Source organism: Podarcis tiliguerta (genome assembly GCF_965153285.1).
Source record: "Podarcis tiliguerta genome assembly, chromosome: 1".
Lineage (NCBI taxonomy): Eukaryota > Metazoa > Chordata > Lepidosauria > Squamata > Lacertidae > Podarcis > Podarcis tiliguerta.
This window is the reverse complement of record NC_139534.1, coordinates 78,319,119-78,346,141: the sequence shown is the minus strand read 5'-3', so window position 1 is coordinate 78,346,141 and position 27,023 is coordinate 78,319,119. Positions and strand designations below refer to the sequence as shown.

Genomic DNA, 27,023 nt, shown 5'->3' with positions numbered 1-27,023 from the left:
TACAGTTTGGCTTGATTCAGACTTCACACCAAAGCATGCTTTGCACTAATTGTAGCTTAGAACCCAAACCATGGTTTGAGCTTCCAAATGTAAAGACAAAGCATGAGTTAGAGCTGCTTGTTTGCTTTTGTTTGCTCTGCTACATCATGTCAGTTCCTTCCCATGTGGGGCAAATATAGGTAACTGCCTAGGTCCAGTGCTCTCAGAGGCCCACACCTTTACACAGCACACATGACTACAGGTCCTGTACATGGACAAATAGCAGGCCAGTGGCTAGGCAGAAACCATGCATTCACTCACTCTTTTGTGGCTCCAGGAAATGCAGGCATGGGGTAGGGGCATGCCTGCATTAAGAGAAAACTATTTCCAATAAACAATGACAGAAAAGTTATTATTTTCCCTCTCCCATGCGGGGTAGGGGGAGTATTGTTATTTTTACCCTACTTACTTTGCGTCTCATCCCATGTTGAATTCCAAGAATGTGAGGCAACCACATTCACCTATTTAAACTGCATTTGAGGCTCGCAAATCCTGAATCCAACTAATTCAATAATATTTACTTGCGTACAACCAAATATCGTTGTGAGTAATCCTACATAAATGGCATTATACTAAAGACCTTTACTTTTAATAGTGAAAGTTATTACTAGTGCACTCTCTGCTCTTTTCTGTTTCTTGGAGTGGGGGTTGAATGGGATAGAATTTCTTACTAAAATCTAGTATGTTGAAACTGTTTTATAAGGCCACGTGTTATATTTATAATGTATGAATAATAAAGGTGTGAAAAGAGAATATCAATTCTACATTTTGCTGTTACTAAAGCTATCTTATAGAGTAAGTGGTTAAGGTGTATGTCCTAGAAATGCTTTGTATAGAGTTCTAGATTCAAACTCAGGCACCTGTCTAAAAGCTTTATTTGATTTATTTTTTACATTTGTATCCCACCTTTCCTCCAAGGTAGAGTACATGATTCCTGCCCTTCCCTTCACAGCAGCCCTGTGACATAGGTTAGGTTGAGAAGCACTAACTGGCCCAAATATCACCCAGTGAGCTTCTTTCCTCTGTGGATATTTGAACCTGAGTCTTCCAGATTCTGCTCTGGTACTAACCACTACATCACACTAGCTTTTAGGTGTCTTACAGATGTTTTCTCAAGACATCCAATTGTGGTTTCTCTACCTCCTGGTTTAGTTGAATTTCACCTGTATAAAAATGTCATGGAAGTTAAACAATGTACTTTGTCCTGCATCGTGCACACCCTAGGAAAGACCTCCTATCATGCTAAACCATAATAGCAGAAACCATGGCTTGCAAGACCAGTTCATACCATGGTTTCTTATATGATTTGCTGGATAATCACAGGCTATGTGTTATCAATTCAGGCATCACATCATGCTTTGATTTGTGTCTGAATTTGAGTCATTATGTCTGATTCCAGATTTAGATTATTTTATCTTGATACCATCAATTCATCTTTAGTAGCATTCTTTTCATAAATTACAGAATTTCTATGTACAAAATATCAGACTCCCCTGAGATAACATTTTTATGTTATACATTTCACATATGGAGAGAATCTGTGTTTTGTGTCTTAAAATGTCATATAAAATAAGAATAATTCGATTGCATTCATTTTTGGCATCTGTAAAAAGCTTGCAAATGTTAAATAAATTAGCCACAAACTGAATATGGTATCAGTGGTTATTTCTTGTGAGCAAATGTAATTAACTGTCTGACCCGTAACTATTTTAAGTTTGCTTTATTAAACTTTGTTAACAAATAAAATTTATGTAATAATAAAAGAGGAAAATTGTTCTTTTTATAATCAAATAAGTTAATCTTACATACATTTCAAACAGCACTAACATTTCCCCCCTTGCTTTTCCCATTCATGACTATCCTTTTCTGGAACCAATCTAAGCTTAAACACTTGAATTTGTGCTTTTTCAATCTTTGAATTAGTCAGTGAAACCATACTGGTTGATATGCAAATATTCAAGGTTTACTGAGTTATAGATCAGGCTATAAAATCCTTTTTCTTAATTTTAAAATTACATCTTAATGCTAGTCAGCTGTTTAAGAGATGCCATGTCTAATACACGTACACAATGCATTGAGAAACTATCTCAATTTACCTGTCAATGTAGACTTTAAATTAAAGTATATATAGACATGGAATAGATCTATGTTGGACAGCCCCCACAACAAGGTGGAGAGCACTTTCAAGTGAAGTGAGTTTCCATTTGAAGCTGTCACTTTTATATCTTGCTCTTAAGTACATTGGGTGACTATATTGGGCTGAAATTCAAAATTTCTGCCTTGTTTCCCTGTGTACACCAAGATTTCCGGTTTCCACACTTCACAGCAGCCTTCGGTGTCTCCCTGAGAAGCCTCTTAGGAAGATTAGATGATTGTCCAGTGGAGTATCTAGCATAGTGCAAAGGACCGCAGCTGAAAGCAAAACTCAGCAGTATCTCACGTGTTTACAGAAGCACTTCAATCACATCAGCACAGATGTATTTGGCTCCTGGCCATAATCACTCCAAAGTACCATTACTGTTGTTGGGGTTTTTTGGCTAATCTTGAAGCCATATTCTGATGATCCCTCGTACCTACAGGACCGCTTCTCCTGGTATGTCCCACGGAGGAACTTATGATCTTCAAACAAAAACGTCTTGGAGGTCCCAGGCCACAGAGAGGTTAGGCTGGCCTCAACCAGAGCCAGGGCTTTTTTGGCTGTGGCTCCGATCTGGTGGAACACTCTGTCACAAGAGACCAGGGCCCTGCGGGACTTGACATCTTTCCGCAGGGCCTGCAAGACAGAACTGTTCCACCAAGCCTTTGGCCAGGGCACAGCCTGACTCCCTCCTTTGGCAATCTTCACAGAACTCTAGCCCAATGGTTGCCATCAATTTGATTTGAATTAATTTTATAATTAAATGATTTTAGAATGTTGCATTATTTTATTGTTGTTAGTCGCCCTGAGCCCAGCTTCAGCTAGGGAGGGCGGGATATAAATAAAAATTATTATTAATTATTATTATTATTATTATTATTATTTATTGAAATTATTAACATGAAAATGTTTCAGTTGAGTGAGAGATTGCTTAAGTTTCCTTTGCCTTAATGAGAATTAGCAACACCCACAAAATCAACAATATTAAATTATCATAAATTTAACATGTCCAAAGAATGTCATGGATACCAGCAGCCACAGCAAAGTAGTTTTAAGTCCTATTGATTTTAGTGGGTGAATTGAATACATGTTTAAAATTGTGGTCCTGTGCACAGCTCAAGTAAACTTACTGGGATTTGCTTCTAAGGAAGCATGCATATGTTTCCTAGTTGAAATCAGTTGGACTTGAAATTCTTAACTTTGGTTGAAACATGCCACATTATTCCTTTATCACACGCCATATGCCCTCTTCTTTCCCCCCTGCCATGCCTTTCTCCCTTTCCCTCCTAAAGCTGTTGAGAGACAACTTACCAGTACTTCTTCTGCAGTGTACATGCTCGTGTTTATTGCTTTGCATCTGCAATGTCTGCCAAAAAGAGTGCTTTCAAAAGCCATCAGTAGCTAAATATGCACAGAATTTACAAATGACTTTTTAATGTACATTTATGCTCTAATATTTAGGCAGGTACCTTTTGTAAGTTTTAGCTTCTTTCAAACACATATTAGATAACATGGAATAGTTTTCTTTTTAATTGCTCTGAATAAGGAGAAAGCACACTTGAATTGTACTTCGCTTGGGATTTTGCAATCTTACACTGACATGAGACATGTGGTCTAGAACTTGAATGCAGATTCACACAACACCTTTCAGAATATGCATTTTTGCACTGCTGTATGGTAGAATTTATACGAAGCTTTTTCATTTTGTGAATGGCTCCCAGGCCATGGGATCGGCAACCCCTAAAGATTCAGGTTGTCAGTTGTGTGTCTTTTGGTGGGGAAACTGAACATGTGCTAGAACGCTTCACAAGTTCTACTTTTATATAGATCTCATAGCATGTGATGTATCGTCCTTTCATTAGTACATTGGGTGGGTATACTGGGAGGAAGAACAACACACATGAAAAATAGTGGTTATGGTTCATTTCTGAAGTTAATAATGTGGTTGAAGCCACAGTATGAAGGTGCAATGGATGTTGCACCCAGTTTGATGTAACCTATTGTGCATGGCACAGTTTCTATCTGTATCTGTCTTAGGTATTCAGAAACTTTCATCCTATCTAAAGCAGCTTGAACAGTAAGAAGAAGGGGCATGCTGCAAACATGGGCCTAAGTGCAGAGGAACAATTCACGGCTCCAAGAACTTTCTCAAGCGTGCTACTATGGCTGCTGCATTGCTAGCTGTATTTAATTGTACCCAAAGAACTTTCCAGTTATCTGGCAACAAAGAAGATCATACCTACTCCTGCAATCCAGCTGTTCATATGGGGGGAAAGGAAAGAATATATAAGGAAAAGAAAGCAATCCAGTAGTGGAGATGAAAAATCTGGTGGGATCTCAAAAGGAAGGAGTCTTTGAGAGCAGCACTTCCCAGGGGAGGGATCAGCTGCCAATACAAGTGGCAGGTAAGACTCAACATGGCCATAAAGAGATAACTATTTTCAGTGAATCAATTTAAATATGTTTCTTGTAGCTGAAACCTCTGATTATTATAAGTACTGTAGCCTGTGCTCTTTCCATATACTTCCTAGAACTAAGTTGTCCTTGGTGTTTCTTCTGTAGCTTTTATATCATGAATAACTTGTAAATGGTATCCTACATTCACTGAGAAACTAGAAGCATGATAACCATGTTCAAGGAGCCAGCAGTACGCCAGCACCATGATCCTACCCAAGCATCTATGGAGCTGGTGTAGTCCTGACTTCTGGCAACATTTGACAAACATCCTGTCCAAGGCAGCTTATTCTTCAGGGCAGGGAGTAGGCAAACTAAGATTAGTGAACACAAAATTATGAGGTGTATCATGCACATGGAGGTGTCAGAACAATACACCCAGGTGTATGACACAGATGTACTAAATCACAGAAACGAAGGAGGCATCTGATCACATTGAGGAGAGGGACTGTGAGAAGTCTAACACTGCCTCTTTGCACACAACACTTAAAAAATTCAGCCAGTTGACAAATAAAATAATGTTATAGGGGAGATGCTGAAAAGAACCCAAACACACTGTCTGGAGTTTTTTGTTTTTAATTCAAAAACAACAACACTATGGAATGAAAATCTAAAAGAGCACCCGGTCCAAAAATTACCAGGCTCTTGGCACAGTCCTCTTGCTTTCCCTTTCTCCGTCTGTTTTCAAATACATCTTTATAGTTGAGAACTCTGGTAGGCATGCCAGAACAAAATGCAACCAGGTAATATTGATTAAACCATAGTATAGGAAGCCACACATCCACATACCCTATAACTCACTGTATGTCTAGAAAGAAAACGATTGAGTTAGCAGCGGTTTAAAAATACATTGTTCGGTTAGGTAGATGTAGTATGTAAGGGTGTTGGGGTCTGAAGCAGAGTGCAGACATGATGGTGCTGATTTCTTAACCATGGTTAAGAGAGTGGGAGTTGGTCATGCGCAGATACCTTGGGTTGGATACAGGTTTGCGCAGAGCAGAATTGCACAAACTGGCAGGGTCGGCCCACCTATGAGGCAAGGTGAGGCATCTGACTCAGGCGGCAGGATCCACATGGACAGCAGATCCCAATGCAGATATTTATTCCTCCCCCGTCCTGTTCCTGATGTAGATTTTCATTCACCCCTCCTTCCCTGGTGGGGAGGGGGCAGCCATGCAAACTGGATGTTCCCACAAGTGGAAGCTGGAACATGATTTTCAATATTTCCTTTCCTCCTGGAGCCTTCTGTGCTCTCCAAAATCTGCTCCCGAGGATTGGGGGGGATCCTCTGGAACAGCATGGATATGGGTATGGAGGGGGAGAGGGGAACTATCAAAAGTTATCTTCCTCCTCTCACCTACGGGAGCCTCTGCAGGAATTGACTTGCTTTTGTGAATAGAAAGAGGCCTTCGATTTGTTGAACAGCAGGTCTGAATCTAACCCTCTCTTTCCTCTGTCTCCTTTTGTCTCGGGCATTCTTTCTCCTCTCTTTCTCCTTTGAACTTTAATTATATTTATCATTACATCTGCTTTGGTTTATTTGTTCCTATTTTAAATTCATTTCAGAGTCTCACATTTTGTCTGCAATTGTATTAACATGTTTTTATGTAGTGTCAGCTTATGTGCTGGTTTCCTATAGAAAGACAAATATTTTTGAGACTAATAAATAAATAATCTGCAGTGGTACTAAGCATGGTTAAAAGCTTGACTTCACTAAGCATTAATCAGGATTTGAAGCAAGGCTTCAATAAGCTGGCAAACCCTGGTAAAGCTGTTGAGCGTTAATCATGGTTAGTGTTAGCATTACGGTTAGCTCAGTAAATAACTCCTGCGTGATCTTATGTGCAGCTTATTCCCAGTCTCTTAACCATGAGTAAAAGATCAACAGTGTTGCATCTGCACTGGGCATAAATAATTGCTTCATTTTCTTTTCATTATTATTATTTCTACATCTCATTGAGTGTAACCACAAGCTAGTGATTTGTGCCCCCGTAATGAAACCAAATCTGTAGATGAAAAGTATTTAGAAGATAAATACATAATATTGATTTTGTTTACATGTTGATCCTTGCAGTGCAGTTCTTGTATGCTCCTGGTGAAGAACTAGGCAACAATGCAAGATCAAGGCACCTAATTCAAGAGAGAAGTTAACTTGATTTTAATATTTCTAGTCACATGGTGCAGAAGAGTAAGTCATTTGATCATTCAGTCCTGCTGCTGAGCAGCACAGTTTCTAGGCACACCAAATTTCCATTGTCTCCATATTACCAAATGCACTTCTTTCACACCACCAACATAGCACTGGTGCCATCATCTTAACAACTTCCAAGTCCTGAATTTTATCAGGCCAACTTGCAGATAGCAAGAAAATGACCTTTCAAGCAGAGCCTGATGCATATAACACAGTGATGTCAACCATTGTCCCAAGTTGCCACAGTTGCTCTGCATTGAATGAAAATCAGCTTAAGGTTCTCTGTGCCCCATAATAATATTAAATAAAGGCTGTAAATCCTAGTTATTAGAGATGCTTGAACTCTTTGTTGTTAATGTTGCCTCTTGATTCAGCCCCTTCATTGTTAATGGCTAGTCTAACAACCCATCTTAACCTCTTTGAATGTATTCATGATTCATAAGTATTCGACAACAGTGTCAGAATTTAAGTCCATTGATTGTTTATAAACTGTTTACCCAGTTTGTTATTTGTGTGATTGGCCACACATGCCAATCTCTCTGATTGGAAGGCTGAAGTTATTTGCTTAGGAAGACGTTGCAGCGAATAAAATGTTTCTGAGCAATAAGGATTTTTTTTTTCAAGTTAGGAAACTCGATTCACCAATAAATGGCAAATGAACCATCAACATAAATAACAAACTATGCCAAAATATTATTTTATTTGTATATCAATGTTCACACATCAGCTGGGGGTGGGACAGGTTATATTTTATCAGGTCTACTATTTTCCATTTGGTTCTATTGTAAATGTTCAGACAAAGAGTTTTAAAATATGAAAAATGCCTGGCTTCATATGATCAATGATATCCAATAATAATAATATCCCTTCTTTAGAATGGGATGGCCAACTTCTGCATTATAAGCGGCCACTCAGTTCTCTAGATTCCATTCCTGGAAGGGGAGTATATTTTGCTGTCCAATTGGACCTTCTCGCAACTAGTCAGAAGTTGTATTCAGCATGACCTAGGAAAAGCGGTTTCATAGTTATGGTGCATGTGTGCTGGATCATGATTTGGGCTGTTGCATTCAAAACCTGGAGATAGAATCATAGATTTGCACAGCTAACAACGTGAAAGGCTTCTCACACAACCTTTTAAAAAAATAATTTCCTTTTTATATAAAATGTTATTACTGATTAAAATGTAGCAGGGAGTAAGGCAGATAAAATTATTTCCTGGGCCACATCTTGCTCGTGGGCCTCAGCTGGCCATCCCTGCTCTAGAGGTTCAGTTAGAATTTTGAAACAGACATTTGCTCATGTGGTTAAAAATATCCCTGTTTTATATGTGTACCCTAGCAGAGAATTTTGAAAAGTGGATTTTGTGGTCCTACACTATCTATCTGAGGGATATAGGAATCACTGGTTACAGCTGTCGCTGGGCTGGTGGAGCAAAGGTGGGAATTAAAGTGCAAAAGCAGCAGGTATTACATTTAAATTGTCTCGTGAAGTCCCTTTTCAAAGTATCCATGCAGTGGAAGATCCAAGGCTTGCTTGCCGCTCTGTCTCCACATCCATTTTCATAAGGAACTCATGCATATTATATACAAACAGTTTCATTCTCACTTTCCATAAACATGCAACTGGACAGTCTAAACAAACACAAAGAGGTGTGAATACTTTGAATGTGAATATGTTAATTAATAGATGGAGAAATTATTAGCGCTCACAACGTAATTAATGTTGAGATTAAATATTCAGTTATATTGAATCATGAAATGTACAAGGCCCTTTAAATGAATATATGCTTGGAGGGGTTCAGGATTTGGAGTGGTGAGAGAGACCATGGTTTTCTCTAGGAACCACCCCCAACATCCCTCTCCCACTAAAATAAGATGGATGATCTCAAAGGATAAGAAATAATAAGGAACACTGTTACAAATCAGACACATATATACACCCGTGTCCCTCTGGTGCAAATACACAACTCCAAATTAAGTTCATAAGAGCAGCATGTGGTGTGTGTCAATGAGCAGGAGTGACACCTAACCAAATACAAATTCATTTGGAGATTCTGCAAAGCAGGTGCAAATTACTTAGCACCAACCACACAGAGCAACCAGTTCACCAGGAATGATTAGTAGTAGTTACTCTTGTTCACTAGGTAGACTTAGTGAGAGTCATGCTGTTCACACACAAATCTTGCTTAAGATTGGGAAATGTACTTTGAATAAGTGATTATTATGATAATTTGAGAGGACATATCAGATAAATACGAATGGGTAAATTGTCCCAGAGGCAGAAGGCTTACTTTATTTTTCCCCCCAACCTAGGACATTTTCTCATTCTTCATTAGCCTGCATAATATATATAAATGCATAAAGTAACTGCTTAGTTAGGAAGTGCATGCAATATATAATCATTTTAAAGTGTTTGGGGATACATTTTCTTAAGAGTAGATGTGAATTTAAATAACATACATGGACAAATGCCCTTATTTAATGCTTGACCTTTCTTTGTAAACTGCATTGTACACGTGTTATATAACTCTTTATAAAAGTACTCAGTCAGCAAGGCAAGTGCAAGGGAAAGATTTATCTTCAGACAAACAAAAGGCATCCTGGTGAACAATGCCATTGTGCATAATTACTTTCAGTTTAATATTAACAAAAAGGAAATGAATGCATACAGAAGACCTAAGAGACATTGTTCACAGGATAAATTTGATTGACTGCCACACAGATTTTGTGGCAATAATTCTGGAAGGAGTTTAGGGGTGAGATGAAACGCCGGACAAAAGAGAAGATAGCAAGCAGTGCTTCAAAAGTTGCCACACAAGCCAGTGGTGGAGCACATCTGACACCACAGGAAGCTCAGGTCGCTTGGAAAGTTGACTCAAAGTTCATCACAGAGATTTCTGACTGTGACATCACTACAATGCATAGGTGAGCTTTTTGCTAGGTTCACAGACATTTACTGTCACAATCACAATAAGGTGTATTGAAAGATGTTCTTTGGGATCCAGTACAGTTGTATGTGTTATGGGTGCAGCACCGTGTGCATTTTATGAAGTGCCACCTGCACTTTTCAGTCTCTAAATTTTAGTCTGCCCAACTATTTGCCCAAACACAAACACTCTGGTTTCCCAACTGGCTTCTTTCTGTGTGTTGTCCGATGTATGTAGATTCCTCCATCTGCCTGGCCTCAGATACAGTGGTTGTTGCTCCTCTATTTGATTGCCAGATGTCACTGGGCAGCAAGATGGGGAGGTTCCTGGATCTTCTGGACAGCCCAGGCACCAGAGAGGAAGTTCACCATCCACACCTGCAGAAGAGCAAGAATCTTCAGTGCCAGCTTCTGATGAAGATTCACCAGCCAGAACTACAGAGAGTTGGCCATGGCCATTGTCATCATCTGAAACACACAGCAACCTGGGGGAAGATTTTGAGGGATTTCCAACACCAGAGCGGACTCCGCAGTGTACAATGGACATACAATCTCCTGGGGATCAGTCTCTCAGTAGGACTCCCCAATATGAGAGTGACTCTCCTGTGGAGGGAAATGATGAAATGAACGAAGAGCACCATGGTGTTCAGCCTGTCCCTAGGGATCGGGGTTGGAGAGGGCAAACTCAGCTGACAGAGGGAGAGAGGTTATTAATGGAAACCAATAGTAGGATTGTACAGCTGCTGGAAAATATCAAGAGAGAGCATGCACAGTCCATGGGTCTCATGTCCCAGTCCATGGGCCGGATGGAGCTGCAGCTAGGCATTGTGGCTACATCCACAAGAGCCATCCATAACTACCTGTCTGAGATTTTAGCTTTCCTCAAACAACCAAGGACACAGGTCCTTGAAACACGTATCTCCCAAAGAGCCACCCCTCATGTTGAGTTAACGAGTGCCTCAACGTGGACTGGTGAGGATGCAGTGGCAATGCCCACTGGATACTTACCAAGGGATGAAGGGATTAATGACTCTCAAGAAACACTGCAAGCCACACTGCCTCGTCGCAGTGGCCGAATGCAGAGAGCCATAACAGAAAGGGCCTCGCTGCCCATGCCCATGCGCCAAGCAAAGGGGGGAGGGAAGAAAAAATAATTTATCACACTAGTGATAGTATTTTTAAGGGTTTTTTTTAATGTGCCTGTCCTTTTAATTCTTAGCCATAAGGCCATGAGTGGCAGAACTTGACCATTTTTACATTTGGCTAACATTGTATTCTGGCTGACTAGATTAGTCTTACATTTTGTAGTTTATATTTGCATTGTTAACAATGTGTGCTGCTGGTATTTGAAGAACATTTGCTTCTGTTCTTTCACTTCAGCTTCATGAGAGCATTTTTTTACACTGTGCCAGACATTCATTGCTTTTCTTACAAATACAAATCATTTCTGGACACAGTTGTTTTTTGAGTTTTCTTTTTCCATTATCCCCCCTTCCCCCTTTCCCTCTGAGCAAGCATTCTGGAGTTTTTGGTAAGTATGTGGGTCTTGGCAATATTCGCCTCAGAAATTGTGTTCGATCAGTCTTTGCCTGGTGTTTCTGGCATGCTGGCCTGAGGTGTTGGGATTAGCCTGTAAGTGCCTTTTTTGATAATAATCTTATCCTCTGTGGGTCTGACCAGATTAATCTCTTGCCTATTTTGTGGAAATTACATATCTTGGCTGGGTTGTGTAATAAGCAACATGCCAGGACTATATTGCAGCATTTGTGACTTGTACAAAAACTGTGCCAGCAAACCTATCTAGGCACATGAACTACACTTTCAAAAGCTCCTTCCTTGTTGAACTGATGGTTTGGTGAGCAACATTGTTATCCCATGGGGAAGTTTGGAGATTTAGAAACAGAGGAAAATAGCAATGCATTTATTATATGTGAATCACATAAAGAAATATCATAGGAGAAACTATCCCTAATACTATCACAGACACTTACAGATCAAAGCAATCGCCTTCCTTGTAGCCAGACCTTCTCAGAATTTAAGAGTCATAACACGCTGTTGCGTTCTGTGCCACAATGCCTAAATAACAGCTTTGCATTGCAGACAATATGAAAATCTCTCCTCTTCCTTTAGGCCACCTCATTTACTGATGCTAAGAGTGGTCCTAGCACACTAGGCAGATAACTAATGCACATGGGTTGGAGAGCATTTTTATTACTGTTGGGACTGCCTCTGTGAGGGTTGGTTAAAAAGCGGGACACAAAAGCATCTAGATGCATATAAGGAATACAGAGTGGCTTCTGAGTGGTACTCAAGATCATCCTGTTTTCACCACCAAACTGGGTTGTGGGTCGCCACCACTGTTACAGGCACAGTGTAGGCCCTGCTTCACTTTCCAGTTTCACTTTGGAGCTAAATTCCCTAAAGAGCATATTTGTGAGAGCATATTTATCAAGTCCATATCTAAATCCAAGTTTGTGGCTGTATCTAAACAGGCTGTGGACCATGTGGGCCATCTCTTCCACCTACTATTGTTTCAGACGGAAGAAAACCTGAGAGCAAGAAGCATTTTGCTGCAGTACAAACCAGCCATAATATGCTTCTTAGTGAAATATTTGCTTGTGGCTGCTTTTTGCTAAGTGACTGGGCTAATGGTGAAATGCAGCTAGTGTGGGCTAACCCCTCATGCAGGCACAACGTACGGTTCAGGTATCTGTCCTGAGAGATGAGCTGTCATGGGTGTGCTGTCTTGACCATAAACTCTAAATGCACCCGGTCTGTCAGGGATGACCTTTCACACCTGCATACCACTTGTGCCCCATCTGTGCCTGTTTTATTTCTTGTTTGTTTGTTAAACATAATATACCGTATTTTTCCGTCTATAAGACACCTCCATGTATAAGACTATTTTGGGGGACTCAGATTTAAGAAAATGGGGGGAGATGGCCCCATGTATAAGACGCCCCCTCATTTTTGACATTATTTTTTAAGAAAAAAACCTAGTCTTATACACGGAAAAATATGGTATATATAGATGCCTTTATAAATAAATACATTTCAAATTGAAGCATGTAAGAATCATGATGCAAGAATACACATTCCTACAAAATTACATTAAAAAACAACAACCAAGGGGAAGTGTCACAAGCAAGTATGAAACGCAAGTCCAGACCAATGGATTTTGTTAAGGTTCCAATGTAGCTTTCAAAGTCCTAAACAAAAACAAGCTGCAGAGCTCTTTGAAAATTAGCCTTTTATTAATATGTTTGAAAAGGGAAATACATGGAGTTCCACAAACATCCTGAGATCAGCCTAGATCTACAATATAATGAAGATGTGTTTATTTGCATTATGTCACTCTAAAAGTGTGATGGAATTGGGGAGGGGGGGTATTCAGAATTTGACAAATATACTACAGTTCAAACATAACCATTGTTGGAAAGTCCAGATTTCCTCCCTAAATTTAATACATTTAATTCATTGGGTTATACTGCATCCCAACTTCAGTATGCGATTAAAAAAAAAATCAGCACAAAATTCATTCTTTGCAGTAATATACAAAGCCCCCTCCCCATTCCAACTTGTTTCAGCTATCTGTGATTAGAAAGGGTGGCAATACCTGCCATTTGAGTGGAAAAAGCTGTAGGGCAAGGAAAAATGAGCTGACAATAATAAGATCAACAAAAGATAGAGTTTCCCACTAACCTAATGTGTGGTGGCAATATCAGATTTTGTTAGTGGATACCTGCAAACTGATATTGTAGTCAGATCTAGTGCTTGGATCAGACTTCCAATACTGTCTTGCAAAATAATGGAGGTATGCATGGTTTTTATCATTTTCAAAGTGAATATACCCATGCTTTTTTCTTGTATCTGTCAAAGCCTATTCATTATTTCCCTGTAGTTCTCATTGTCTGGCTAGAAATATGGCTACGTGTGTCTTTTCAGTTACAAAAGTTATGAGTTTTTATGTGGAATATTACATTACTTGCAGACATTGAGTAACAAATACTTCCCATCTTCAAAATCTTTCACTGTTGATCACAAAAGGTTTGTGGCATCATTTACAGGACTAGAGAGGCATAACACAAAATCTTCCCTCTTGGTGGTGGATATACCAGCATACCCAAATGTCAAAGATGAAACCTGTAAGGTTTATGTTTTACTGCAAATTGGAAAGGTTTAGTCACAGAATTCAGATTTCTGCTAAATTGAGTATAAATCTTTCACATCACATTTGAATCTTTTAAAAAGCAGGCAAAAAAAAAAAATACAATACTGAAAGATATTGATATTTACAAATAATCTATAGCATTGTCCAGTTCCATGATGTTGGCAGTAGATCTTGAGCCTTCTCAGTGACTTAAGAATCTGCTTTTCTATGACAGTTTTCTTCACAGGTAGAGAAGTTAACAGTGATTCCTATAAACACCATTGCCCTGATCCAGCTATCCCTTGTGGGCACAAGGGCTCTGATCTCACCCAGCCACAGGATCTTCTCCATTCACTTCAGTAGTCGAGGCATCTCTGGTATCACATGCATAGAGATATGCACATAGATCTTTTCCATCCACTGCTGTGATTTGAGAAACCCACACATGCAGGGGCTCTTTGTGCACATTGCAGCACACACAGGGCTCTGGTTCAGGAAGCGTCTCTGCATTTAACTAGATGTGCTACATTAAAATCCATTTTCCTTTTCCCATATACCATTCTAAACCACACTCTTAAGAGATGAATATGCTCTACATATATAATTACAATCTCTCATTTCAACACTCTGCATGGGTGGAATTGTCTGTAGAAAATTATTGAGGTGACTGTATTGAGTTGGTAACTAATGGGCTAGTTTCTCTTTCTTCCTAAAGCAGTTTGCAATGCAGGTATTTTGTATTTAATTCTAGAAAAATCAGTTGGGAAGTATGATGCCTTTAAGACTTCAGTTGTCGGACATGATGAAAAAAAGAAATTGGTGGAGTCTCTTCCAGTTGTTACATAACTTTTTATGTATGCATATATGCTGAGTATCCAGGGCCCTGTGGTTAGGATGAATATTTTGCTAACTTTGCTTTGATAATCTAAATGTTAAAAAAACACCACTGCATATATATAATCTGACTGCATTCTCTGAACATTGATACTGAAGGTGTGGCAAAGAAAGAATATAGGACTATTTTTTATAGTATAAGGTTGGCTCTTATTCCAAGTGTGGAGGATGAATTGATGTGTGATCTTAGATCAGTAAAATGACTCAGTTTCAACATAAATACAAAGGGATGATACCCATTGTATAATGCTATAATCCAGTTGTTGCCTAACTCTAGATTTGAACATTCCTCTTGCATCTTAAAAGGAAATCACTTGTATCGATTGCTTCTATTTTGGTTTGTGTTTGTAATTTGTCGCATTCTGCATTGTGCCTATTGGATCCAAATTTCCCTGTGCTACAAAGGGTAGAGATAAATTTTGTGTGGTTGGCCTCTATAGCTCACTTAAAACTGAGGGCTGATTCTCTTCATAACCTTGTCTGTGACGGGCTGCTTTTATTTATCCAGCTCAGATTAGTTTTCCTACCTTTTGTCCATAGTGAAGTGGTCATACTATGACTTTGAGATCACAGTTTGATGGCCATCACTCAACACACTCTTTGAACATTTGTGGCAAACAGTAACACCATCTGAGTTTGTGGTCAAAATGTTTCATGACTACTTCCTCATAGGCAAATAGGAAAATAGTACTCCAGAGTTTAGAAAGTGGCTTGCTACTAACAACGTGGCCATGAGAATTAGCCCTGAGATATTAATTGCCAGGCTTATAGCAAAGTTTCTAATGAAGATTTGAAACTTGACTCATTGGACCTAAGTATGATTCATTTAACATTTAGAAGTCCATAGAAAATTAAGTATTTGCATATTTAAGAGACTTTAAAAAGTGCTGTTATAGCAGTGCCAAATCGTTTTGTCTAATAGCCTGACATCAGGAGTAGGTTACAAAGTAATAGCATAAAGAGCACTTAAAAATACCTATTATTGTCTAAAATTTCATTAGCATTCTAGTGACTACTGTGTGGAATAGTGCTCTAGAGGTGTAAAATTTCTAAAGGTTTTCTTTCCATTTCTATATAGATATTTTCCCTTCACATTTTGAAGGTTTGAAGAAGAGGATTGTTTTTCGAGTCACACTAAGTAAACATTAAATGCATGCAGGCTTAAAACTAAAGCATGCATGTTACGCAGCAGCAATAAAAGTGCTCGGCTTGCACGACTTACGATGCTGAAGCATTGCCTTGTTAAATTGCCAAAATCCCCTTTTTATTTGCATCTTTAAAAAAAGTTAAACTCTTAATTTCACATTGCATTATTTAGATTTTCAGTCTTTGGACAAATTAGATTTATTTTAGCAAATATTTCTGTGTTACAGATAAAGTTGATGAAATAGTACCAGTTTCCAAGCCATCAAGAATTCCAGACAATGCAGCCGTGGACTCAAGAGTGGCAACAATTAAACAACGACCTTCCAGCAGATGCTTTCCCTCGGCTACAGATATGAATGTGAGTAAATGTACTTGAGAGTTCTGCTATTTTGACTAAATTAAGATCTTTCCAGATTCCTAATAGTAGAGGATAATCCTCCAAGCTTTCCTTTTCTTTTTGCACACTTATCCTTAATTATGCTGACTTGTGCCCATGATCACCTTCTGGAATGACACTCCTCACTGTAACGGATTAAGATTTATTTCCTAGGAAAATTTACTTGGAAGTTAGTCCCATTGAAGTAAATGAGAGGCACCTCTATAAGCTCATGTTCTGTAAAATTACAAATGCCCTTTTAATGGCTAATTGCCAAACTTTGAAATCAACATCAAAACCTTCTTCATTATTTATTGTCATTGTACAATGGGACTGTATCTAGATATGAAATAGATTTAAATATTGAATCAGATCTTGTCCAAGGATCACACATAATGAACTTAAATGTCTTCCTAACCCCAGAGTCGTCCGCGACTGGACCTAATGGTCAGGGATCCCTTTACCTTTTTTACAGTGCAGTATGGTGTGTTTCTTTTCCTTCCCATCAGAAATATTGCTCAGACCAAGAAATATGTTCTGTCCAGAATGACAAATTTGCCACCTATTTCACAAATACTATCATTCATAGAATTTGATATGACTTTAGAAGCACTTACCGTATTTTTCGCCCTATAGGACGCACTTTTTCCCCTCCAAAAATGAAGGGGAAATCTGGGTGCGTCCTATGGTGCGAATGCAGGCTTCGTGGACCTCTCCGCAAACAGCAGGAGCGCTCCCGCTGCTGGCGGAGAGGTGCCTGCATGCTGAAGCCTGCGCGCGCTGAGCTCAGCGCGCCCAGGCTTCGCGGACCTCTCCGCTAGCAGCGGGAACGCTCCCGCTGCTGGCGGAGAGGTGCCTGCATGCGGAAGCCTGCGCGCGCTGAGCTCAGCGCGCCCAGGCTTCGCGGACCTCTCCGCTAGCAGCGGGAACGCTCCCGCTGCTGGCGGAGAGGTGCCTGCATGCCGAAGCCTGCGCGCGCTGAGCTCAGCGCGCCCAGGCTTCGCGGACCTCTCCGCTAGCAGCGGGAACGCTCCCGCTGCTGGCGGAGAGGTGCCTGCATGCCGAAGCCTGCGCGCGCTGAGCTCAGCGCGCCCAGGCTTCGCGGACCTCTCCGCTAGCAGCGGGAACGCTCCCGCTGCTGGCGGAGAGGTGCCTGCATGCGGAAGCCTGCGCGCGCTGAGCTCAGCGCGCCCAGGCTTCGCGGACCTCTCCGCTAGCAGCGGGAACGCTCCCGCTGCTGGCGGAGAGGTGCCTGCATGCGGAAGCCTGCGCGCGCTGAGCTCAGCGCGCCCAGGCTTCGCGGACCTCTCCGCTAGCAGCGGGAGCCAGCACTGGGCTCCCACGGCTTGCAGAGAGCTGCCTGTTTGGGGGCTGGGGTCGGGGGAAGCTCGGGCTTCCCCAACCCCGCGCCTGGGGGGGAAATAATTTTTTTCCTTTATTTCCCCCCCAAAAAACTAGGTGCGCCTTATGGGACGGTGCGTCCTATAGGGCGAAAAATACGGTAGTTCAAATACCACGACTAGTGTGGAAGGCTCTGCTTTGTACAAGTTGTGTGCATCCGCTACTCTTGATTCCCCACCTACTGAGGCAGAAAGAATTAGGGGAGAAACCGACCTGCTGTTTGTTGGATTGCTGTGTGTTCTGGTTAGTGATGGACAGCATACAGGAAGTAATGACCTCAGTTGGATGGAATAATAAATATTCTCCCCCTCAGGGAAGGCATGGCAAAGAAATATGAAACTTCTGATTGTCTTGCTCAGCTCTGGCTTTGATACTTCTAGCTAGTCTAAAGTTTTCCCTTTTCCAGTAAGCTTTTGGGATAGCAGTTTATTTCACTGTATAAAGATACTGTTTCTGAACTGTATCTCCTTCAGTCACAGTTTGCAGGGCAAAAGATGGCATTGAATCCTGTGGCTCCTAGTAACACTTCAGGAACTTCTGATTCTGTGCTTTTCAGGTGCTTGAGGCAGATGTTTGGCTTTTCCCAGAAAGTAAAGTGCCAGAGGACAGAAGCATAATCTCTTGAGAATATTTTTGAAGAATTGAGACTGTCCACCTGTCCACCTCAACTTTTCTTCCCCAACCCATTGTTTTTTAAAAAATCTTTTTAATTTTAATTTTCTTTAGAAAAGTTATACCCCAGTCTTCAGCCCAAGAGGCTCCGGGAGTGGCTTGCATACAATCAAGATAGTCCCTGTCTGTCAGCTTACAATAAAAAAGAAACAGCACAGAAGGAAAAGTGTCAGGGGATGAATGGTGGGGAAACTCAGAGGCCAATTCTTAAAGTTTAAATAGTAGTTATTATCATGACAAGGCGGAATGGAATCAGTTTAGGGACAGGCAGTGTCTGATAGAGCTGGCCTTTCAGTAAAGCTATGGAATGAACCCCACTTCTTATCTCTCTCACTGTTCATTTGCAAAATAATCATTTTCACTTTTATTCTCTATGCACTACTTATGCCTTATAAAATTATTTATGTTATTCAGTGCTCTTGTTCCTTCTTGCGTAAAATTCCAGCTGTTTAGCATCTACTTCCTCTATGAAGCATTTTTTACTTGGGGGGGGGAGTTGGGGAGTGGAGACGGGCTTTCTTCAGATGTGCTGTATTCTTCTTTCAGGAGGAAAATAGATTATGATACATCTGCTGCTTTTATTTGTGTATTTTGTTTTGTTTTTAAAGAAAAGAATTGAGTCTAGGTTCTGGACTGGAGGACAGTCCCAAATCCATCATTAAAATGAAAAAAAAAAAGTGAATTTTTAAGTAAAGCTCGGCGTGTGTGTGTGAGAGAGAGAGAGAGAGAAAGAGAGAGAGAGAGAGAGAGAGAGAGAGAGAGAGAGAGAGAAATTCAGGAGTGTGAGCCACTGCAGTGGAAACAAAAGAAATATCTAGCTATGTGCATAGTTTTCTCACATACTTGCACACAAAATTGGTCTTACAAATTGCCTGTTAGTTAGCTGTTGGTGTGCTGCATTCAATACTTTTCTGAAGGTATCTGTAGTATTGTATGTGACCATGGCTCATGTTTTGTCTCACTCCAAATAACAATACAGTGTTACCTTGGGTTACGTACCGTCCTCCTTACGAACACTTTGGGTTATGAGCTCCGGTACCCGGAAGTAGGTGCTTCTGGTAGCAAACTTTGCCCCGGGATACGAGTGGAAGTCACGCAGCGGCTGCAGGAGGCCCCATAAGCGAAAGTGCGCCTCAGGATAAGAACGGTTTTGGGTTAAGAACAGACATCCGGAACAAATTATGTTCATAACCGGAGGTACACCAGTACAGCCAAAAACGTGAGACCCAATCACATACAGTAGACGCTCGGGTTGCGAATGTTATCCGTGCAGGAAGCACGTTCGCAACCCGCAGCACCGTGTCTGTGTACACGCAGGTCGCAATTCAGCGCTTCTGCGCATGCGCAAAGCGTGATTTAGCACTTAGGCAAGCACTGAAACCCGGAAGTAACCCATTCCGGTAACCTGAAATTGCGCAACCCAAAGCGTCTGTAACCCGAGGTATGACTGTATAAAAAACAGTATAGTGTAGTGGTTAAGATCGGTGGACTCGTAATCTGGTGAACCAGGTTCGCGTCTCCTCTCCTCCACATGCAGCTGCTGGGTGACCTTCGACTAGTCACACTTCTCTGAAATCTCTCAGCCTCACTCACCTCACAGTGTTTGTTGTGGGGGAGGAAGAGAAAGAAGATTGAGGTCAATGTGTTGTGGACTGTTGAGGTCACCTGAGAAGACTAGTGAGGTCTTCTAATAGAAGACGTTATCCTTTCACAGTATACCTTAGGTTGTTATCTCTTTATTACTCCCTGTAAAAGAACAAGGAAAACAAGTTTCTAGTTCTGTTCTGTGGTTTTTGAATAAATGTGATTGTATTGTATTGTAGAGTGTTTCCTTTTCCTGCTTATACTTGGGTGCACTGCTAAACTTCCTTAGTCCCGGGAGCTCCGACTCTTTGCTTGATGTCAACACAAGTGGCATATACCAAGGTGCAGACAAGAAACTGTCATGCAGGCCTAGTATAAGAAGAGACCCTTGGAGGGACAGATTCTGCAGTCTTTTGCTCTACTCTTGTCCACCAGTTTGTACCACCTGGCCAGTCCTCTGTGGATATGACCTCAATTCCCATACCTTTTCCTTAAGGAACCATGTATATCAAGGCGTCACGGGGACTTAACAATATACTTCTGTTTCTTCCGGGTGGGGGGGAGATTGTTCATACCAGAGCTGAATACTAGCGCATTGTGGCTGTAGACCTGTTGATTTCTGGATAGCATGTTATGGCTTACTTGTTTATATTCCTTTTCCTACCTTGAGATGTTTAGGAGAGGTGTGCAGGATAATTATCTAATAATTGATGTCAGACACAAGTCAGGGTTTTGAATGGTGCCTTACCTGCTCTACATTAATGGCTTCTACTCTCAGTTCTTACTTTGCAATATTCTGGTCACCTATGTGTACGGTAGCACATACCACCATTTGAAGAAGATAACAATCCTTTCCTATAAGTGCTTTTCTTCAAAGGGGATGTCTGTTCAACTGTAGTCCACAAATCCATTTGGTACCATTAGCCAAGTTTTCCTTCATCCCAGCTGTCCGGTTCTGAATAGATCCTTCCCCTACCTATGTTTAACTTTGCTACTGCAAGTGACTGAGGGAGGGCCTCTTGCAACACCTGATGCCACTATGAAAGGTTTTGTGAGCCATCATATGTGGCAGACAGGTATGGACAGTTCTGGAAGAAGATCAGTTGTAAGAAATAAACTTGTGATCCATAGAAATGGCCTTCTCTTTTGCCAGCTGAGTACAAATATAAAGCCTTCCATAGCAAAAGCTCATAGTTCACTAGTTTATCAAACCTTCCTTTTTGTGTTGCCGTTTTCCTGTGTAATATAGAAATAATCTGCCCAATTTCCCAAATATCCAAAGAAACAAATATTTTGGATGTCTCAAAATAATGGTCAAATTGTGTAGAGTATAATGTATTTTTTCCCAAATTGTCACTTACTATTTGAAGTGAATATCAAAGCTATGGCCAAGTTGACATGTTTCTTTGAATTGTAGCATGTATTTTGCCACTACCTGCTGTAAATGTTACCGTTCTGCACCAGTAACATATAATTCATCTGCCTAGGCCAAATTACATCATTACTAACCACACTATTCACATTTGCCCCAATCACCAGTATGCAATCTGTCCCTCCTGACATGGTCAGGAATAGAGATAGAAATAGAGATAAAGATAGAGATAGACAGACAGACAGACAGACAGACAGATGATAGAATGACATGAAAGTGACAATGAAGACATGGAACCATACTGCCCAAGGTATTGTGTAAATTAGGCTTATATGTGAGAATGAAACAGAACATTAAATTATGGCTTCAGGTACAATTATTTTTTCTTTTTGTTTTTTGTAGTCTATGTATGAGAGACAAGGGATTGCTGTGATGCCACCAACAGTCCCTGGGAGTTCCCAAGGCCCGTTTCTGGGTGTACCACGAGGTACCGTGAGAAGACAAAAATCAATAGGTAAAATGAAACTTTCTACAAGCGACGTTTCATTATTTTCAACAATTGCTTACAGTGTTTGCTTCAAATGCATTTGTTCATGGGTTGATTTTGAGTCTTGATCAAATAGCCATTGCGTGAGAACAAACTGGCCCATTCACATGTCATATTGGACCATAAAATAAGCTGTACTTTAATGTGAGAGAGTAGCATGCAGATGCATGTTTGAGAAATGGCAGGTATTTTGCTCCTCCCCCTCTGCTCCTGCTGCTGCTGAAACAAGTTGTGGTTTTGCTTCTCTCAAGTTCATGGTTTATTTTTATCCAAATAAACCATGAGCAGAAGCCAAGGTTTGTTATTGGCTTACCGCTTAGGCTTTGCTTGGGGAAAACAAATTATGAGTCCAGGTTTAGACAACATGACATACCAGACCATGGCTTGTTTCCCGGAAGCACAGCAGGAGCAGCGGAAGAGCAAAGCACCTCTGCTTTTTAGAAGCATGCAGCAGCACATTCACATTAAACCATAGCTACCTGTAACTAAGATATCATGTGACATGTGAACCAGGCCAGTCAGTGGCGGAGGAAGCCACTCAGGCACTCGGAGCGGCAAATATGATGTGCACCCAGGGGCGGGCGTCGCTACGTAGCACACATGTGCAGCTTCACAACATACGACGCATGCGCCGTACATAGCAATGCCGCACAAGAGCGCTACATAGCGGTTTGCTGGTGGCAGGGTCCCGGGATCCTCCGCTTGCGGCTGCAGCCGTGAACGGAGGATCCTCTACATGCAGCTGCAGCCGTGAGCAGAGGATCCGGGCACCACACCGCCAGCAAACCGCTACATGGCGTGCTTGTGTTCGCGGCTGTGGCAGCGTGATGGCTGCTCACGCCACAGCGTTGGGGTGCCGCCTTGTCACCCCTGGAGATGTGGCACCAGGAGTGCACCCCCCCCCCATTGCAATGCCACTGAGGCCAGTGTCTGGCAGTAACATTGACTGAATATTACAACTGGAATTTGTGCTCTCTGAAATATACAATTTCTTAGGCAATTCATTGCTTTTTAGCTTGTTTATTTCAAATATTTATTTACTGCTTAATATCAGAATTTCTTAGCATACAAAATGCATTTATAAATTACAAAATTAATAAGTAACGAAGTAACCAACAGCAGACAATCTCTATAAAGTATGGTAAAATACAAAGCAAATTTAATACACATTTAAATTTTATGTTTATTGAATCAAAAGCATCTACTTTTGCACATTTGAAAATGTTTTAGCATTCTGATTTCCATGTGTAGAATTTTGTTTATATCACAATGCCAAATTCATACTACAAAAAGAATTTTTTAAAAGACTATATTGGTAAAAGTTACTCAGAGGTTAGTTTTAAATGAAATCATTCTTCTTTGCTAAAATTGTGTTTTTATAATCTGTGTGTATGTGATAAGATGGTATTTTTGTTCAAAATAATGACAGAAAGCTTTAGGAAAATATATATTAATTGGTCCATTTTGCTGTAGAAGTATTTGGTTGTACAATGAGGAAGTTAAACAGAGTCAACATATGCTTTATGGAAATGTATTTTTCTGCAAAATGATGTTGTTTTAGTCATATTGGAAACTTAGTCAAAGGTCTTATTCCCCACAATTTCAATTGCTATTCTTGCTGTAATAGCAATGGCAAGCAAAAACCGAAAAGATACATTTAACACCAGACTTTAATTAGAGCAGGTTGCAATATGGGAGTTAAAGCTGAGAGGCAACGTTTTTCTTGTCCTTTCTTCTCCTTTATGTTTGAAGGGATATTCTGTTCCCTGGTGAAATAATGAAGTTATTCTTTGCAACTCTCTACATAAAAATAGTTACGGGAAATACAGTGAAAGAAATGTATATTATCAGCTATTACAAGGAAGAGCAATCAGCCCATAGCTTAGATAGACCCTTTTGCTGCTGTTGTTTCATCCTGAACACAAACCAGCAAGCCAGCTATATTATTACTTCAGAGACTGTCTGTGTACGGAGAGCATCTCTTTGCTCTGTCTGTACCAGGAAGTACCACAAGTAGCATGTGAAGCCATTGCCTCATGCTGTGACCTGCCCTGGTTAGTGCTTCACGTCTAGCTTTCCAGCATGAAATCTAGCACCTCATACAACAGGTAGCAATCTCACTCCAAAGTTACATACGTTTGTTTGGAAGGTTGTTTCACAATGCCTCTCTATCCACTCTCTTTACCCATGTAGAAACATTGTTTTATCATGTTTCATGCATGGCCACCTATTCACAAATGCCGACATGCATACATTTATTTATTTTTAAGCTTTCCGTTCCTTTCTTCTTCCAGTCTTTCACAGCTTTTGGCTGACAACTTCCTTTTATGCACAGTTCATAAAAAAACATTACTTTAGGGATGCACAATTCTCTGTGCACATGTATGTAAGAAAATGCTGGAAGATCAGCATAGGGACACTGAGGCAAGCCAAAATGTAAACTGAAGATCTAGTCGCAGACATATTCTAAAACCAAACCATGCATAGTAATATATAATACAGTATTTTCTGTACCTGGTTTACTATGTCTTTGGTGACAATGGATGATAATTAAAATTCAAGAGCAATTTAAAAATTGTAGCTTGTGATTTTTTTAAAGGGATAACAGAGGAAGAACGGCAATTTTTGGCTCCTCCCATGCTAAAATTTACCAGAAGTCTATCCATGCCAGACACCTCTGAAGATATCCCTCCTCCTCCACAGTCTTTACCTCCATCACCACCACCTCCATCTCCTTCTCTTTACAACTCCCCCAAATCTCCAGTGTCTAGAATATATGGGACAATTAAGCCTGCATTTAATCAGAATTCAGGTGCAAAGTTAGCTATTTCAGGTAGATCTGAAAATATGGGAACGGTGATAAGGGACAAAGGGATATATTACCGGAGAGAGATGGACCGTTATTCTCTAGATTCTGAGGACTTATATAGCAGAAATGCCTCAACTCAGGCAAGCTTCAGAAACAAGAGAGGTCAGATGCCGGAGAACCCATACTCTGAAGTTGGAAAAATAGCAAGCAAAGCAGTGTATGTCCCAGCCAAGCCAGCAAGACGGAAGGGAATGCTAGTGAAACAATCTAATGTTGAGGATAGTCCAGAAAAAACCTGCTCTATTCCAATTCCAACTATCATTGTTAAAGAGCCATCTACCAGCAGTAGTGGGAAAAGTAGTCAAGGAAGCAGCATGGAAATTGACCCACAGTCTTCAGAGCAACCAGGACAGCTCAGACCTGAAGATAACTTGACTGTCAGTAGTCCATTTGCAGCAGCCATTGCAGGGGCAGTGAGGGATAGGGAGAAAAGATTAGAAGCCAGGCGTAACTCTCCAGCTTTCCTTTCCACAGATTTGGGAGATGAGGATGTTGGGCTATCGCCTCCAATGCCACGTTTGAGACAGTCTAAGTTTAGTGATGAGGGAATGTTTGGTAATGAAGACAACTTTAGGCAACTTGTATCACCATCTCCTGTCCCAGCACCTAGAGAGCCTGAAAATATTTTTAATAGCAGTGAATCAAGTAATCAAAGTGATGCAAGGACACCAAACCCTTCAACCCCAACATCCATGGGTTCAGAAAATAATGTGTTGGCAACTCAGAATGCTGGTATGTCCAGTTTGGATAACTATGTTCATCCACTCACAGGGAAATTACTGGATCCAAATTCACCTTTAGCCCTTGCCCTTTCTGCCAGAGATAGAGCCATGAAGGAACAAACCCAGCAAATTCCAGGGAAAGGAGAATCTGGCAAAGCAGACCTTAATAAACCCCTTTATATAGATACAAAGATGAGGTCCAACATCGAAACTACATTTCCAGTGACAGCTACAATTGCTAGGCAAAATACGCGTGGTCCACTAAGGCGGCAGGAGACGGAGAACAAATATGAGACAGATACGGGGAAAGAGAGGAGGCCTGAAGAAAAGAAGAACATGCTGATCAATATTGTGGATACCTCACAGCAGAAGTCCGCTGGTTTGCTCATGGTTCATACGGTAGATACAGCACAGTCCAATGAGACCCCTGATGAAAAGGAAGAGGAAAGTGCCGAGACAGATGTGGATACTGAAAAGCCTCCACCAGAGGCGCAGGAAAGTACAGAAACAGCAGAAAGTGGACTAGATGAAGCTGACATGCCTGAGCTACCTGCATCTCCCTGCAAAACTATTGTAGCAGTTGGCTCCGTTGATGATCCAATCATTTTACCGTTCCGTATCCCTCCACCCCCTTTAGCATCTGTTGATCTTGATGAAGATTTCATCTTTACTGAGCCATTACCACCGCCTTTAGAATTTGCTAACAGTTTTGATATCCCTGATGACCATTCTGTCCCAGGCTCTGCACTAACAGACTTGCTCAAACACAGAAAAAATGGAACTCCGCCTGCTTCATTCAATCCTACTCAACCCTCAAATTCAATAGACAGTAAGAAACCAGTGGGTCTTTCAAACTGTTTGCCTGCCTCATTTTTACCACCGCCTGAAAATTTTGATAACGTCACTGACTCTGGGATTGAAGAGGTGGACAGTCGAAGCAGTAGTGACCATCACCTAGAGACAACCAGCACTATCTCAACTGTGTCCAGCATCTCTACCTTATCCTCTGAAGGTGGTGAGAACTTGGATACTTGTACAGTCTATGCAGATGGGCAAACATTTCTGGTGGACAAACCCCCAGTACCTCCTAAGCCAAAAATGAAGCCCATAATCAACAAAAGCAATGCACTTTACAAGGATGCGCTAATTGAAGAAACTGTAGATAGTTTTGTTATTCCTCCACCTGCCCCACCCCCACCTCCTATCAGCGCACAGCCTGGTATGGCTAAAGTTGTACAGCAAAGGACCTCTAAGCTATGGGGTGATGTAACGGAGGTTAAAAGCCCAGTTCTCTCAGGCCCAAAGGCTAATGTCATTAGTGAATTGAACTCAATACTGCAGCAAATGAACAGAGAGAAATCATCAAAGCCAGGGGAAGGATTGGAGTCACCTCCAGGAATAAAAACAGCAAGTCTTAGTACAAGGTAAATGCAACTAAATTATTTTTTGTCTATAGTGTCCATAAGTTTAAATTGCCTTTGTTTTCATTAATAATGTCTTAAATACCTTTTAATCTTATGTTTAAAATTCATGGTATTAATGCT

General features: G+C 40.8%; 2 protein-coding genes across 9 annotated transcripts in view; both read left to right on the top strand.

The window, feature by feature from the left end:
• SHANK2 (SH3 and multiple ankyrin repeat domains 2) overlaps nucleotides 1-27,023 on the top strand; it is a 339,067-nt gene that overhangs the window by 294,630 nt on the left and 17,414 nt on the right. For 4 of the 8 annotated variants that reach the window (XM_083408317.1, XM_083408318.1, XM_083408316.1 and 1 more), the window contains 3 exons: nucleotides 16,164-16,294; nucleotides 21,744-21,855; nucleotides 24,488-26,903. In XM_083408317.1, coding sequence (XP_083264443.1) covers nucleotides 16,164-16,294; nucleotides 21,744-21,855; nucleotides 24,488-26,903 — 2,659 coding nt within the window. Of the gene's footprint in view, nucleotides 1-15,868; nucleotides 15,929-16,163; nucleotides 16,295-21,743; nucleotides 21,856-24,487; nucleotides 26,904-27,023 lie in introns of all 8 variants that reach the window. The other 4 variants (XM_083408314.1, XM_083408313.1, XM_083408320.1 and 1 more) reach the window with 2 other exon arrangements.
• Nucleotides 3,269-15,862, top strand: LOC310677780 (uncharacterized protein). The gene is made up of 2 exons (XM_083440998.1): nucleotides 3,269-4,581; nucleotides 10,044-15,862. Exons 1-2 carry the CDS (start codon nucleotides 4,494-4,496, stop codon nucleotides 10,898-10,900), a joined length of 945 nt encoding a protein of 314 aa, XP_083297124.1. The 5' UTR covers nucleotides 3,269-4,493; the 3' UTR covers nucleotides 10,901-15,862.